The following is a 16,536-nucleotide window of genomic DNA, read 5'->3' on the forward strand; positions in this document are numbered from 1 at the left end:
TCAAATAAGTTAGGTATGGCTGGAGTGTATCCACTCTGATGAGAAAGGAGGGAGAGCCAGTAGACAGGTCATCAGAGGCCAGGTCACCAGGGCCTTACAAGCCTTGCCAAGAAGTTTGCATTTCTTCATCCTATAGGTGATCAGGAGCTAGATTCATTTCCTGGGCTTGGGTTTTGACGTTGGGACACAGAAATTAGTGGTCAGGGAAGAAACCAGAGGTTGGTTCTGGGTATGATTATTCTTTAGCAGGGGAGCATGGCATACTGTGATTTGGATGGGTCTATTATTACAACATGAGTAACTATTTCCAAAGAATTGGCTAAATCTATTATTGGCAAAAGCATGATGTAGATAAAACAAATAGATCATGATTCAGGAGGTTGAATCATAATTGATGAGCCTTTAGAAGGATCCAACAATTGAGTCATTACTATTAGAGGAATCTGGGACCAAGTATTATTCTGACTAGTTAAACTTGCTGCTTGCTGCTTTCAGGTTGCAGATGTTAAAGTAAGTTGGGAGAGTTTAGTATAATCTTCTTACGGGTTGTGAGAAAGAAGCTTCCAGAGGATACAGACAGTATCTTTTCGAGATACTTAGAAGTGCCAGGTGCCCATGGAGTCAAAGACCCTGACTTGATCTTCAGGCTAGACTACATCCTTACACTAGAAAAGGTGGTCCTTTTTCAAAGCTCCTTCTGGTGCTGCTCAATCTGTGATGCCCCAACTAAGGTTTCACAAGTCTCTCTCTTGCTCACTCTGCTCACCCATTCAAAAGTCCCATTGCTTAAACCATGTGTGAAAGAGTGATAACAGCTAAAAGCCCTGCAAACTGTAACAGGGTTTGGGAGGGTAGCACAAAGCAGCACACAGCTAAGCCATTCCTCTGAAGTCTCCTTATGCAGCAAGAAAATATATCTCACAGACATGATGTGAAGATTAGATGCAAGAGTCTAATGCCCAGTAGGTAAATATAATTTTTAAAAGTAACTGAAAGAGATGCAAGGGTGGGTTTTGTTTTTGTTTTTTTGTATTTTTGTGTCTGTGTTTTGAGATCTTCTAGTCCTGGGGATTGAACTTTTGGCCCAGTCTTTAAATAGGGATATATATATTCTCTTAGAGAGAATCCTGTAGGAAGCTGGAAATGGGGAACTGCCTGATGCAGGCTGTTACTGACAAACAATTGCAAGAATAAAAGTTAATGTCCTCTTTCCTACCTGAAACCTATCAGGATTCCCAGTAATAATAGCCACCATATACTGAGTTTGTTTCCGTCACTGCTAGCTGATTTCCATCATTATTCCATTTAATCTTCACAATAAAACTAAGAGATTTGTAATACCATCATCTCTAGTGTACAGGTGAAGAACCTGAAGCTTTAAGAGGGGTAACAGGTGTTTCTTGCATTTTCGTACAAGATTAGATTGAACCGTTAATACAGATTAGAGCGCGTTTTCCCATTCCAAGACTATGAGCGTTTCTCTCCCCACCCCTCCGCCAGGTTCCTCCACTCTCTTTGCAGAGAAGAGCGTGGCCACTCGTCAACGTTGGGGCCCAGGAGGCCTCCCCGGGGGAAGGGTTTGGCGAAACCCCGCCCCAGAGGCGGGTTCACGGTGGGCGTGGCCTCACGCAGATTGTCTCAGAGGATCTGGGCCTGACCGCCGCAGAGCCGTAAAGAACTCTAGGAGTCGTGAAGAGGCGAGGCGCGGAGGCGTTGCTTTACGACAATTTGAGCTCTCGCTTGCCTGGCGGTCGCTGCTTGCCAGCGCTCGGTCACACGTGGGCTGCTGTTGTTTACGGGTCTGTAATTCATTCTTCTTGGCGTGGACTCGCACCATTGAAGGACAGAGTGGTAGCGAGGCCAAGGGTCGTGAGCTGATGGATTTTGCTGCTGAAAATGAAGGGACGTTGGGAGGAGGTCTCCAGAGTGTAGCTGAGGGGGCGCGGCCAAGTCGCGAGTCGGGTGGGGAGGGAGTCAGGGGCATAGCGGGGATGGAGGAGGCCGGCGGTGGAGAGGCGAGGAAAGGAGTGACAGGAGTGGAGAAGACAGGGGCTGGAGAGGAAGGAAGTGGACAAAGGGCAGGGGAAATGCGTGTTGACCTAACGGTTGTGAAGCAAGAAGTTCTGGACTGGTCGGAAATGGAGGAAGGTGTGTTGGAGGGCCAGTGGGTAAAGCAGGAGGTGGAGGATGGGCCTGAGGTAAAGGAGGAGAAACCAGGCACATTGGAGGTGAAGCAGGAGATGGATAGTAGTTTGGTGGTAAAAGAAGAGAAGGCAGATGAACCAGACGTAAAGGAAGAGAAAGTGAAGGTGAAGGAAGAGGTAATGGACTGGCTAGGAGTGAAGGAAGAGAACAAGCATAACTTGGAGATAAAACAGGAGGAGACGTTTGTTAGTCAGAACATAAAAGAGGAGGAAGTGATGGATGAAGTGTGTGTAAAAGAAGAGAAGTATTTCCCGAAGACAGAAGTGTTGGATGATATAAAAGTGAAAGAAGAGCCTCAGATAAATCCCCCAGTGGGCTCCAAGCGGAAACTGGCCATGTCAAGGTAGGGCTGGGAGAAATCCATTGGGGGAGTAAAGCTGTGGAGTCCTCTGTTGTTCAGACTGAAGGACAGTACGCTACCAGCAGGATGTGGAATAATGAAAAATAAGTGAAAGCTTGGGTCCATTGATCCTGAGTGGTGGGAGGGGAGGAGGGGGAATTGGGAAGGGAGGGTGTTGTCGGGTGACAACAAATGAGTGAAAATATGTGAGATTGGTAGCGTACAGTGGGCAGTGGCCAAGCTAGGAAGTGAAAATTCTGGGCACCAGAAAATCCCTGGGCCAGATTCTGGCTTCACTTAATATTCTCATGACTTGGTATTCCTTTGAGAGAGGATAGAGATGAATAGGTCTAATAAAAACAAAAGAGTGATCAGATTCTTGGGACTGTTACTGTCTAGAACACAATGGACCAAATAGCATTAGGTGTAGTTTGGTTGTCAGCATCCCAAGATCCAGGAAGAGCAGTTGAAGACAGATGATGGGTAATAGCATTTCTGGATTATTTTGATGCCCGTTCTAGGCTGGGTGTGGAGTTGAGGAAAAGATTCAACTGCTACTCTCTAAATTTGGTTCTTATATTCTTTTTCTGGTGTGTGTGCCTTTAAGATATCTAAACATAGCTCCTGTTAAAGTGAGATGATTTTTTAAAATTTAATACATGTTTTCTTGAATTACATGTCACTAACAACATTGTAAATATAGTTGTCATTTGGAGATGGTGTCCTAGAGGAGAATTTTCTAACAATGTTTGACAGCTGTCAGGTATTGCATCGGTTTCTTGTATATGCTTCATTCACTATGACTACGTATCTGTAAATTGATTGTGACAAGTAATTGACTCAGCATTAAAAGTTTATAAATAAGTGGAATTACTATTTGATAATTTGTTAAGTTTCATGTGGGCTTTTGTAGATGTGAAACTTGTGGTACGGAGGAAGCAAAGTACAGATGTCCACGTTGTATGCGATATTCCTGCAGGTATATATGTAAGTTCCTACTTATTACTTCTATCTGTACCCTTCTTACCTCAGTATAAAAGTACCTCTTCTTTGTCTCTTCAGTTTGCCCTGTGTAAAGAAACACAAAGCAGAACTGACATGCAATGGAGTTCGAGATAAAACTGCATATGTTTCAATACAACAGTTTACTGAAATGAATCTTCTAAGTGGTAAGCCATCTTATGCATAGTAAATTGATGCTTTCTGACCATTTGCATATGTCATTTGTTTATTTTTCTATTTTGAAATTTTTAGATTATCGATTTTTGGAAGATGTAGCAAGAACAGCAGACCATATTTCTAGAGATGCTTTCTTGAAAAGACCAATAAGCAATAAACATGTAAGTATTTCTTCTAATCCCTTCCAGTTAGAATTCCTTCTAATCAATTAGATTCATTTTTCCACTCAACAGATGTATTAAGTGGCTACCATGATCTGGGGCTATGCCAGTTACTAGGGATACAGCAGTGACTAAAACAAAGTCCTTCCCCCTCATGGAGCTTGTATTGTAGGGGGAGAGACAGGAGATGAGTAGAGGAAGGGATATAGTTTCAGACAGAGTTAAGTGCGTGTGGAAGATAAAGAAGGCACAGGAGATTAAATAAAATGAAAATGGTGTTTGGGGCCGGCCCCGTGGCTTAGCGTTTAAGTGTGTGCGCTCCGCTGCTGGCGGCCCGGGTTCGGATCCCGGGTGCGCACCGACGCACCGCTTCTCCGGCCATGCTGAGGCCGCGTCCCACATACAGCAACTAGAAGGATGTGTAGCTATGACATACAACTATCTACTGGGGCTTTGGGGGAAAAAATAAATAAATAAAATTATAAAAAAAAAAAAAAAAAGAAAAAAAAGAAAATGGTGTTTGTTGGGGGGAGGTTGTGAGGGTACTGTTTTCAATACAGTGGTCAGGAGAAGCTTCTCTGAGAGATGGCATTTAAGCAGTGATCTGAATGATGAGAAACAGGCAGTCCTGTGAACATCTGGAGGAAGACTATTCCAGGTAGAGACAAAAGCAAAAGTAAAGACTACATTAGGAACAAGGTTGGTGTGTTTGAGGAATTAAAAGAGAGGCAAGGTGACAAGCATAGTTGAGTGAAGAGGAGAATGTTGAACATGGAGTTAGAGAAACTGCTGAGGGCTCCTAATGTATTCTCGGTGAAAATGGAAGCTGTGGGAAGGGTTTGAGCATGTTTCCTTTTTGAAAGTTCACTCTTGCTGCTGTCTGGAAAATGTACTTTAACCAGCAAGAGTGGAAGATTGGAAGCAGGGAGACCAGGTATGAGGCTATTGCTGTAGTTCAGGTGAGAGATGATGGTGGCTTGGGTAATGCTGTTAGAATTATTGGGAAGTGAGTAGATTCTAGTTTTGAAGGTAGAGCTAACAGGATTTGCAGTTTTAATACACTTAATTTTCATACTTTTTTATCCCTTTTCATTCCTTAAGCACTATGCAAAATAAAAGCTTACATATGTGAAATATTTTGCAACTGCTTTTGTTCTAGAAATTCTTTAATGGTGTTATTAAATCACATCATGGAATTATCTTCAGTTTTCAGAGACTATTTTATTATTGGAGTTGCAGAATTTTAATACCATTTAAAAACATTATTTTATTGGTATTATTGGTACAGACATGACATCACACATATCTGAAAGGAAAATTATCATGCATCAGCTCTTTTTTTCTCAAATTTAATTAGGCATAATTAAAATTGTACTTAAAAGATAACATTTTAAATATTTTCTTTTTGTTGTGAAATATGGCATGCATACAAAAAAGGCATAAAATAGAAATACACCGTTTAATGAATAATTATAAAGTGAACACCCATGTAATGACCACCCAGGTATAGAATTAGAACATTACCAGCTTCTCAAAAGCTCCCTGCTGCTCCCTTGTGCCCTGCCCTGATCCATTCTTATTTCTGAATAGTTTTCTAGCTTAGGACTGTATCGCGGTTTATTTATCCATTTTGTTGTTCATGGACTCTGGGTTTTCTGTAATAACAAAAAAAAATTTTTTTCAACAATGCTGCCATAAACACTTTGATGAATTATGGTTTACATGTGTACATGTTTTTCTAGGGTTTATCCCTGGGAGTGGAATTGGTTTGCTGTGGGATATGCATATCTTTAATTTGACTAGATGTTACCAAAACATTTTCCAAAGTGATTATACCAGTTTATACCAGTTATACTTCCCAGTAGTGTGTAAGTGTACCTATTGTCCCATCCTCGCCAATACCTGATTTGGTCAGCGTTTAAAAATTTTCGTCAATTTGATGGCTGTGTAATTTTATTGTGGTTTTTAATTTACAGTTCTCTGCAGTTCCTAATGAGATTGAGCACCTTTCACATATTTTTTGGCCATTTGGATTTCCTCTTTTGTGGAATGCCTGTTCAAGTCTTTTGCTCATCTTTTCATTGGTCACCTTTCATTTTCTTACTGGGTTGTAGGAATTCTTTGTATTTCTTGCATGATAGTTGATGTGTGTGTTATAAAGACCTTCTATTCTGTGGCTTGTTTTTTCACTCTCTGTAATGTCTTTTGGTGAACAGATGTTCTTAATTTTAATAGAGTCAAATTTATCATATGTTTCTTTTATAGTTAGTATTTTTATGTGTTTATAAAGAAATCCTTCCCTACCTTGAAGTTATGAAGCTATTCTCCCATGATTACTTTCTAAAAGCTTTATAGTGTTACATCTCATGTTTATGTCTGTAAACTACCTGGAAATGGTTCTTGTGTATCATGTGAAGTGGAGGTCCCATTTAATTTTTCGTAGGGATAATCCACTTTTCCTAGCGCTGTTTATTGACAAGTTCATTCTTTCCCTATTGCTCTGCAGGACCACTTTCGTCGTATATTAAGCATCCTTATATGCTTGTGTCAGTTTCTGGCCTGTCTATGCTATTCTATTGGTCCACTTGTCTATCCACACCAACACTATACTCTGTCAATTATTGTATTTTTTTTTACTGAAACTTGCTATCTGGTGAAGTCCTCCCACTTTATTTATTTTCTAGAGTATGGTATACTCTAGAGTATTTCCTAGAGTATGGCTATCGGTCTTTGTAATTATATACAAATGTGAAGAATCAGCCTGTTGATTCTATAGTCCCCTCTTCCCCACCTTAGAAGTGTGTGTGTGTGTGTGTGTGTGTGTGTGTGTGTGTGTGAGAGAGAGAGAGAGAGAGAGAGATTAGCCCTGACCTAACATCTGTTGCCAATCCTCCTCTTTTTGCTGAGGAAGATTGGCCCTGGCTAACATCCATGCCCATCTTCCTCTACTTTAAATAGGAGCATCGCTCAATAAGCGGTACGTCAGTCTGTGCCTGGGATCCAAACCTGCAAACCCTGGGCCGCTTAAACAGAGCACGCAAACCCAACCACTACACCACTGGGCCGGCCGCCTACCTGGGAATTTAATTGGGGTTGCTTTTATTTTATAGAGTAACTTGAGTGATTGGACTTCTTTACAACATTAAATCTTTAAATCCTTGACTGTGTTGTATCTCTGCATTTTTGGGGGTCGTCTTTAATGGCTCTCTCTAATTTTCTCAGTGGAGGTCTTGCACATCTTTTGTTAGATTTTTTCTTGGGCACTTTATTTTTTTATGCTATTTTAAATAGCATTTTCTTTTTAATTTTTTATTATCTCCTTGCTAGTATTTAAGAATGAGTTTTCTTGTTTATTTTACAGCGAGTATTAAAATTTATCCCAGTACCTTATTTATAGATTCTTTGAGATTTTCTCTATAAACAGTTCATCACAATTTATTTCTGTCTTTTCATCCTTATTCTTTTAATCTCTTTTTCTTGCCTTATTGGAATAGCTAGGACTTCCAATTCAATGTCAAATACTAGTGATGATAGTAGATATTTATGTTGTAAGTCCCAAGTCCACACCTAGGTTTGATGATTTGCTGGAAGGATTCACAGGACTCAACACACACGTCTACTCTTGACTAAAATTTATTACAGTGGAAGGCTACAGAGCAAAATTAGCAAAGGATAAAGCATACAGGGCAAAGTCTGGAGGAGTCCAGCTGCAAGCTTCCCAGAGTCCTTTGCCAATGGAGTCACACAGTACACTGTTAATTCCTCTGGCAATGAGTTGTGATGACACGTATGAAGTATTGTCTACCAGGGAACCTCGTTAGAAACTCACTACCCAAGGTTTTTATTGGAGGCTAGTTGAAGAAGTGCTCTCTGCCTAACACGTGCCAAATTCCAGACTCCCAGAAGGAAAGCAGATAAAACCACATTGTTTATACAAACAGTTTAGACACAGTGAACCGCTATTATCATTTTGGGAAAAGTTTTATGTTGGTGTAGGTAACCATTTACCAGTCAGTCAAATTCCCTGACACCAGCCAAGGGCCAGCCTTGCAAGCAGAACCTTCTAAGGATAACAGTCTCGGGCCTGCTTTGTTAACTCTTCTGTACATCTTTGTTTTGTAACTCCTGATCATAGAGGAAAAATTTTCAAGATTTCATCATGATGTTTGCTCTTAAATTTTTGGTAGATATAATTTGGTATCTAGATTAAGGAAGTTCTATTTCTAGTTTGCTAACAGATTTTGTTATGAGTGGTGGTTATATTTTATCAAATGTTTTTTCTGTATTTGTTTCATTTTTGTTCTTTTAATCTATAATATTCTAATAATAAGAATATCAATAATAATCTTTAATTGATTTTCTACTTTAAGCTAAACTTGCATGGTGTATTATTATCATGTTTTTTGTACTTTGCAGAATTCAGTTGTATTTTGTGTGTGTGTACACATCGTCATTCATTTTGTATTTCTGTTCATGAATGAAATTGACCTCTAATTTTCCTTTTTGATATTCTTCTCAGGTTTCCTTATCAATATTATTCTAGTTTCCTAAAATTATTTGGGAATGTTCCCATTTTGTTCTTGGATGCATTGACTAATACTGGAATTATTTCTTCCTTGGGAGTTTAGTAAAATTTATTAATGAACCAATATGGGCTTAGAGTTTGAGCCACTGAGGTACATTCTTTACTATTTATGGAAATGTTTAGGTTTTCTGTGTCTTCTTGGGTCGTTGTTAGTAGACTACATTTTTCTAAGAATTTGTTCATTTGACATAAATTTTCAAATTTATTGGCATAAAGTTCTTTATAACATTCTCCTTTATATGTTTGTAGGAGTTGTAGTAATTTCATTTGTGATATTGGTTACTTATGTCTTTTTTTTCTAGATCAATTGCTATTATGTATTTCTTTTCTGTTTTGTTAATGTGTCCTCTTGACTTTTGTTATATCCTTATTTTTTATTTTGAGCTTAATTGTGTTGTGGTCAGAGAACATTTTCTTTCTGAGTTCCTTCCTTTAAAATACGTTAAGACTTGTGTTTATGGCCCAGCATGTAGTCAAGTGTTGTAATGTTCTCTGTTTGCTTGGAAAAAAACAGTATTCTGCAGTTGCTGAATATAAGTATTCCATATATCCCTTTTAGGTCAGTTTTTTGAATTATGTCATTCAAATTGTGTATAACGTTATTGATTTTTTTTTTTTTTTTTTTTTTTGTCCTATCAGAGGTATGGTAACGAGAGAAGTATGTTAACATTTCCTAGTAGATAAAATCAAAAGGATTTTTGTGTTTCACCTTGTGGTTCAGTTAGTTTTGCTTTATATACTTTAAGGCTAAATTATTAGATGCATACCTCAGGAAATGTTTCTTCTTGGTATTTTAACCTTCGGCATTATGAAGTGACCCTCTGTCTCTAGTTTTTTTATGTACTTTGTCTAATATTAATCAACCTATGTCGGTCCTTTGCTTGGTATTTGCGTGGTGTATTTTTTTCCTTACATTGCCTTTATGCCTTTCTGTATCTTTATGTTTTGGATATGTGTTTTCTAAGTACCATATAGTTGGGTTCTAGTTTTTCTCCAGTCTGATAATCTGTAACTTTTAACTAAATCATTGTTTATTTACATTTCGATAAAATTACCTATATATTTGACTTTAAACATGTCACCTTATCTGTGCTGTTTGTCCCATTTATTTTGTATTTTCCTCTTTTTGTCTTTTGGCCTGATTTTTCTTATCATTTGAATTTTTCTTTCTATCAGTTTAGAAGTTATAAACCCTTTTTCCGTCTTTTTGTTGGTTAGGCTAGATGTTACAACATGCATACTTAATTTACCAGTATCTAAAGTTAATTAGTACCTTAACCCTGTACCTACCTAGATAATGCAAGGACCTTAGAATAGTTTTCCTGTAAAGGGTCAGATAGTACATATTTTTTCCAGGCCACATGGTTTATGTCACAACTACTCAACTCTGCCATTGTAGCAAGAAAGCAGCCATAAATAGTCCATAAACAAATGGATGGGGCTTTTCCAACAAAATTTATCTATAAAAATAGGCAGGCAGGGATTGGCCCTACTTTGCCAGCAGTTACCTTAGAACACTTATATTCCATTTAACCCTCTACTGACTTTTCTTACTGTTTTTAGGTATTTAAATTGTCGTTGTTAAATCTCCATGCGATAATTACTGTTTTATCCAGTCAGTGTTTATTTTGGTTTGTCTTCATATTTCCCACTTTTCTTTGCTCTTTATGCCTTCCGTCATCATCTTAGACCTTCCATCTGAGAGATTACTTTCTTTCTGCCCCCAAGTACATCTTTTAGAATATCCTTCAGGGAGAGTTCGCTGGTTGCCAACTCTTAGATTACTCTGTTGGTTTTTGTTTGAATTTTTATTTATTTCATCCTCATTCTTAAATGATTTTTCTCTGTAGAATTCTGGGTTCAAAATTATTGTTCCATTATGTTATGGCTTCCATTATTATTATTGTAAAGTCATTGGTTGTTTTTAAACTGACTGAAATCTTTTTTTCTTTGGCTGCATTCTTTTTATCATTCTGCAGTTTTACTATAATGTGAAAATGCAAATATCTTTTTATTCATCTTGAGAATTGTTATGTTTCTGTTAGAATTTGTGGAGTATGTTTCATCAGTTCTGGGAAATTATCAGCCAATTTCTATTTATAATATTACTTCTGCCTTGTTCTTTGTCTCTTCTTCTAAAATGACCATAAAATGTGGCTTAGGTCTTTTCCCTACATCTTACTTATCCTTTAACCTTTCTTCTAATTTTTTTCATCTTTTTTATCTCTATAATGCATTCTGAAAACTTCTGGTTTATTTCATGGTTTTAAAAATCTGCTGAGTCACTTTTTCTAGTTTCTCTTCACTGCAAGTATTTTCAAGCTTTCTTTTATTCCTTTAAATTTTGCAGAGTTCTATAATCTGCGTATGATTCTTTTCATGTCCGAATATATGGGGAACTCTTTCAGCTACCTTTTCTTTTCTGTTTTGGTTCCTACTCACTGAGCCTTGTTTTCTTTTATTGGTTATTTTTTATTGAGTACTGCTTTTTTTTTTGAGGAAGATTAGCCCTGAGCTAACATCCGATACCTGTCCTCCTCTTTTTTTTTTTTTTTTTTTTTTTTTTGCTGAGGAAGATTGGCCCTGGGCTAACATCTGTGCCCATCCTCGTCTACTTTAAATGGGATGCCACCACAGCATGGCTTGACAAGCAGTGCATCGGTGCGCGCCTGGGATCCAAACCTGCGAAACCCGGACCCCGAAGCAGAGCACGTGCAGCTAACTGTTATGCCACTGCACCTGCCCCTTGAGTACTGCTTTTTTTCCTTAAAAAATTGTGAGAATTTTTTGAAGACTAGGACAGACATTCTTTTACTCTGCCAGTTACCTGGGAACATTGCAAATCTGCATCTATCTTAAACCAAGTTGAAGGTTTATGATTTCCTTGATCACACAAGCAAGGCAAATCATTTCAAATCTGGCCTATGGCCACAACTTCTAATGGGTTTTTTTCCTTTTTTTTTTCCTATTCCAGTCAGACCAATACAAATTTCCTAGCATGCTCTGGAGGTAGAGTTATTTCTGGTTCATCCTTATTCTGAGGGTGTATTACTTTTGACTCAGCTTCCTTTGAAGGGTTCCTAGAAGATTACTGGGTCTTGACTCTGACCCTTTTGCTGAGGAGGCTGTTGAAAGGGGAAGCCAGTATTTGCCAGAATTAGCAAAAGTGGCTTCATTGCTATGCTTACCTCTCTGAGTTTTCACTTTTCATTAAATATTGGCCTGTATTTTCCAAACTGTTTCTGTCAGCTCTTCAGTGCTTTTAAGATGCTTTTTAAGTATATTTTATGATGTATATGTATGTCCCCCATTAGCTGGCATTCTTAGATGTTTCCAGTGGGAGGATTGGTCCTTATAATCAATGCCATTACTGAAACCAAAGTCTCATAAGTTAAAAATTGCCTGTAATTTCTTAAATCATTGTCCTACTTAGCCAGCAATGGCTGACCCTTCCTTTTCCTTGGCTTATGACTTGGTTGTCTCACTCTTTGCGTTGCAAATTCTAGATCCCCATTCACTTAACTATAAACTTGTGTTTATACTTTACCATTTCTTTGAGTGATCTTTCTTATTTCTTCATGATATTATTTCCTTCACTACTCTCTAGAGCTGACTTGTTCAGCTCAACCAACCCAGGTGGTCAGTGGAGTAACACATGTCAGAGCCAGAATGTTCTCCTGTCCCATTTTGTACAGCCTACAGTAGTGGCTGTTGTAAGTTAGGCCTTATACTAGGCAGTGCCATAGTTCCTCCCCTGAGTGAGCTTTCCGCCTGGTAATAAAATCAGGCATATATGTAGCTAACTTGTTATGAAAGCATCAGTAAAAGACAAAGAACTGTATAGGTAGCCCCTACGATTGCCAAGTGACCTATATTTTTTAAATCCCCGTGAAATCCTTTTGGCTTATAGAGCATGTGGTTAAAAGCACAGGCTCTAGAATTAGACAGACCTGGGTTTGAATACAGGCCCTACCTCTCAGAAACAGCTGTATAATGTTGGCATCTCATTAATTCTCATTGCTAAAATGGAGGGGATAATAGTACCTGTCTCATAGTATTGTGAGGGTTAAATGAGATATTGCTGCTTAGCACAGTTTGTGAAACATAAGTGTTCAATAAATCTTAACTATTATATTTTGAACATTGTTTTATTCACTTTTGAAATTTAAGGTATTTTAAAATTGATTTGTCTGTCTGTCTGTTTTTGGCTGTTAGATGTACTTTATGAAAAATCGTGCCAGAAAGCAAGGTATTAACTTAAAACTTCTACCCAATGGATTCACCAAGAGGAAAGAGAATTCAACATTTTTCAATAAGAAGTAAGTTTCTAACTTCTTTCTTAGTATATCAAGTGTTCTGATTTGATCAGGAACATATTTTAAGGTTCGGTTTGCTATAGAGCATTGCTACCTACAGTGTGGTCTGTGAGCTGTTTGTTATTGGTTGATGACAAGATAACTGCACAAATTGAAAATAAGCTTTTAGAAACTTATGCTGATTTTATGTCATGTGACTCTAATAAAAATTTGGGCATGTAGTGTGTGTGTGTATGTGTGTATCTGTCTCTCTGAGACCTAAGATTCCATGGAGGTATTCAGAGGCTTTAGGGACAAAGCAGTGAGTCACAGCAGGACCTCTGCACAGTGGTAACCAGAGCAGCTTGGCTTTTATAATCCCTTCTACTTTGGGATTCCAAATAAGATTTTACTTGAAAGCCAGCAATGGGGAAGAAGGGGACTTTGAAAAATTTACTCTGTAGTGAATCTGTGAATACAGATAATACAATAGAGATTAGTTTGCTGCTTTCTGCGAGTGCTGGGTTGAAAAGGCCCCAATAGTACAGAGGAGAACAGCATTGCACAGAACTGTAAGCAGCCTGCTAAATTATTGGATAATACCTTTCAAAAGTCAAGATTCTGGATTTAAAGTCAAAAAACCTGAGTGAGTCCTTCCCTCTTCAGCCTCTTAGTAACTGTGAGGCCCTGAGAAAATCACTTCCTTTTTCTGGACCTCATCTGTATGATGTGGGGCTTGTACTGGGTAAACTCGAAGGTTCCCTTCCAATTTTACTACATAAATTGAAAAAACAGAACCATCGGAATTATCATTATTCTAACAAACCTTCCACCTTTTCAAAAGATGTTATATTGTTAGAAGGTGGTATTTTCCATTTATTTTATATATGTTTTAAGACAAATACTTGTAAAAGTGGTTTTCCTTTTTCCTGGTTGGCTTCCAGAAGTAAAGTAATGCCTTGCATTTGTCAAATATGAGATGATTCCTTTGTGCGTTTTGAAACTGACATACTTAGAAATTGACATAATTTGTTTGAAATTTAGGGTAACCGATTTTTGCCTTCTCAAATATGAAATGTATTTCTGTTTTATGAGGGAAACCATTCAGAATGATTGCCATCAGCTCTTATTTCTCAGTACTGAAAAGCATATAGCCTCAAATGTAAACTTTTGGGGTCTCTAGATACATGAATGTATGTGCAAAGTTTTTTCCAAGAATATTACATTCAGTATATTTTCTGGGTTTAGAACCCAAATTTATACTCTGTTATTTTGGAACACCTCAGATCTCTGAAATGGCAAATTGGACTCTTCTTGCATGATGCCTTTTGCTCATGAATTTGCAATGATTTGGGGTTGGTTTTCATACATTTTTAGTAACTTTTCCCATGAGGAGATTAGCGACATAGTACACAATAGGCTTTAGAGTTAATTTCGTAGCTTTTTTCACATCTGTAAAATGGAGCTAATGATAGCTGCCATGTAAAATTGTGACCTTTAGTGTATTAATTCACCTAGACACTAACTGGAGTGTAGGAAGGAATCAGTGTATAGTAGCAATTGTAAAAATAATACATCTTTATCATAAAAAAGTTTAAAGGAAAAAAAGCACCTGTAATTCTGCTATATAGAGATGACTACTGATAACATTTCATGTTCCTTCTGATCATGTTTTCTTCTTTTTTCAATTAATAAAGTAAAACATAATATTAAATACTTAGGGCTGGTCTAGTATCATAGTGGTTAGGTTTGTGCCCTCCACTTTGGTGGCCTGGAGTTCACTGGCTTGGATCCCAGGCACAGACCTACGCACTGCTTATCAAGCCATGCTGTGGCAGGCATCCCACATATAAAGTGGAGGAAGATGGACACAGATGTTAGCCCAGAGCTCATCTTCCTCAGCAAAAAGAGGAGGATTGGCAACAGCTTTTAGCTCAGGGCTAATCTTCCTCACACACACACAAAAAATTAAATATTTACATAAAAGTGTAAAAAGTTACATGACTCTCCTCAAGTTGAACATTATTAATTTTTTATGAATAAAGGCATACTTTTTTCTGTAGCTGGCTTTTTTCCATTTAACAATATATTATGGATCTCTTTCATTGTTAATGCAAACCTGCCTCATTATTTTTAAGTACTATATTCCAACTATGACTATTATATCCTAATTTATTTAATTGCCATATTCAGGAACATTTAGCTTATTTCTAGTGTTTTATTATTACAAATAATGCTGTAATTAACATTCTTGAACAAATTGTTCTGTTTGCTTATGTGAATTTTCTGTAGGATCAACTCCTACTAGAGAGCAAAATAACTGGTCAGAGACTACATGCATTTAAACTTTCTAGAGAAACTCCAAATTGTCCTCCCAAAAAAGTACCACTTTATACCTTCGTCGAAAAAGTATGAGAGCGCCTGTTTTAGTTATACCTGCATTTTAACTGGATATTATTAAACTTTTTTTGCATATCTGATTGTTAGGCTGAACTCTTGAATTTTTTATTTCTTTTAAGATGTGCATGTTTATATCTCATCTTGGTCTGTTACATACATTGTGAATATTTTTACCACTCTGTTTATCCTTTGTCTTCCAATCATTTGTGATGCATTTTTTTTTTATTGATGTTTTAATAGTTTTTAACATTGTGAAATTTTGGGTTGTACATTTTTGTTTGTCCATCACCATATATATGACTCCCTTCACCCCTTGTGCCCACCCCTCACCCCCATTGCCCCTGGTAACCACAATACAGTTTTCTCTGTCCATGTGTTGGTTTATATTCCACATATGAGTGAGATCATACAGTGTTTGTCTTGCTCCTTCTGGCTTACTTCACTTAACATAATACCCTCCAGGCCCATCCATGTTGTTGCAAATGGGATGATTTTGTCTTTTTTTATGGCTGAGTAGTATTCCCTTGTATATATATACCACATTTTTTTAATCCAATCGTCAGTCGAGGGACACTTAGGTTGCTTCCACTTCTTGGCTATGGTGAATAATGCTGCAATGAACATAGGGGTGCATAAGCCTCTTTGGATTGTTGATTTCAGGTTCGTTGGATAGATTCCCAGTAGTGGGATGGCTGGGTCATAGGGCATCTCTGTTTTTAATTCTTTGAGGAATCTCCGTACTGTTTTCCATAGAGGCTGCACCAGTTTGCATTCCCATCAGCTGTGTACGAGGGTTCCTGTTTCTCCACATCCTCTCCAACATTTGTTGTTTTTTGTCTTGGTGATTATAGCCATTCTAACGGGCGTGAGGTGATATCTTAGTGTTGTTTTGATTTGCATTTCCCTGATGATTAGTGATGTTGAACATCTTTTCATGTGCCTATTGGCCATCTGTATATCTTCTTTGGAGAAGTGTCTGTTCATTTCCTCTGCCCATTTTTTGATTGGGTTGTTTGTTTTTTTGTTGTTCAGTTGTGTGAATTCTTTGTATATTATGGAGATGAACCCCTTGTCAGATGTATGTTTTGCAAATATTCTGTCCCAGCTGGTGGGTTGCCTGTTCATCTTGATTCTGGTTTCGTTTGTCTTATAGAAGCTCTTTAATCTGATAAAGTCCCGCTTGTTTATTTTTTCTTTAGTTTCCCTAGTCTGGGTAGGCATGTCATCCGAAAAGATTCCTTTATGACCAATGTCAAATAGTGTGTTGCCTATGTTTTCTTCTATGAGTTTTATAGTTTCAGGTCTCACCTTCAGGTCTTTGATCCATTTTGAGTTAATTTTTGTGAATGGCAATAGCAGATGGTCCACTTT

At 37.7% G+C, this 16,536-nt stretch overlaps 1 protein-coding gene across 3 annotated transcripts in view; it reads left to right on the forward strand.

The window, feature by feature from the left end:
- The first annotated feature begins 1,805 nt into the window (after positions 1-1,805).
- ZNHIT6 (zinc finger HIT-type containing 6) overlaps positions 1,806-16,536 on the forward strand; it is a 62,390-nt gene continuing 47,659 nt past the window's right edge. For 2 of the 3 annotated variants that reach the window (XM_004431566.3, XM_087448213.1), the window contains exons 1-5: positions 1,806-2,548; positions 3,459-3,524; positions 3,608-3,714; positions 3,800-3,885; positions 12,686-12,789. In XM_004431566.3, the coding sequence (XP_004431623.2) occupies positions 1,878-2,548; positions 3,459-3,524; positions 3,608-3,714; positions 3,800-3,885; positions 12,686-12,789 (1,034 nt within the window). In that variant the 5' untranslated portion in view covers positions 1,806-1,877. The remainder of the gene's footprint in view (positions 2,549-3,458; positions 3,525-3,607; positions 3,715-3,799; positions 3,886-12,685; positions 12,790-16,536) is intronic. The other variant, XM_087448204.1, reaches the window with a different exon arrangement.

The sequence above is a fragment of the Ceratotherium simum genome, chromosome 2 (assembly GCF_057802395.1).
Source record: "Ceratotherium simum simum isolate JZ-2026a chromosome 2, ASM5780239v1, whole genome shotgun sequence".
Classification (NCBI taxonomy): Eukaryota; Metazoa; Chordata; class Mammalia; order Perissodactyla; family Rhinocerotidae; genus Ceratotherium; species Ceratotherium simum.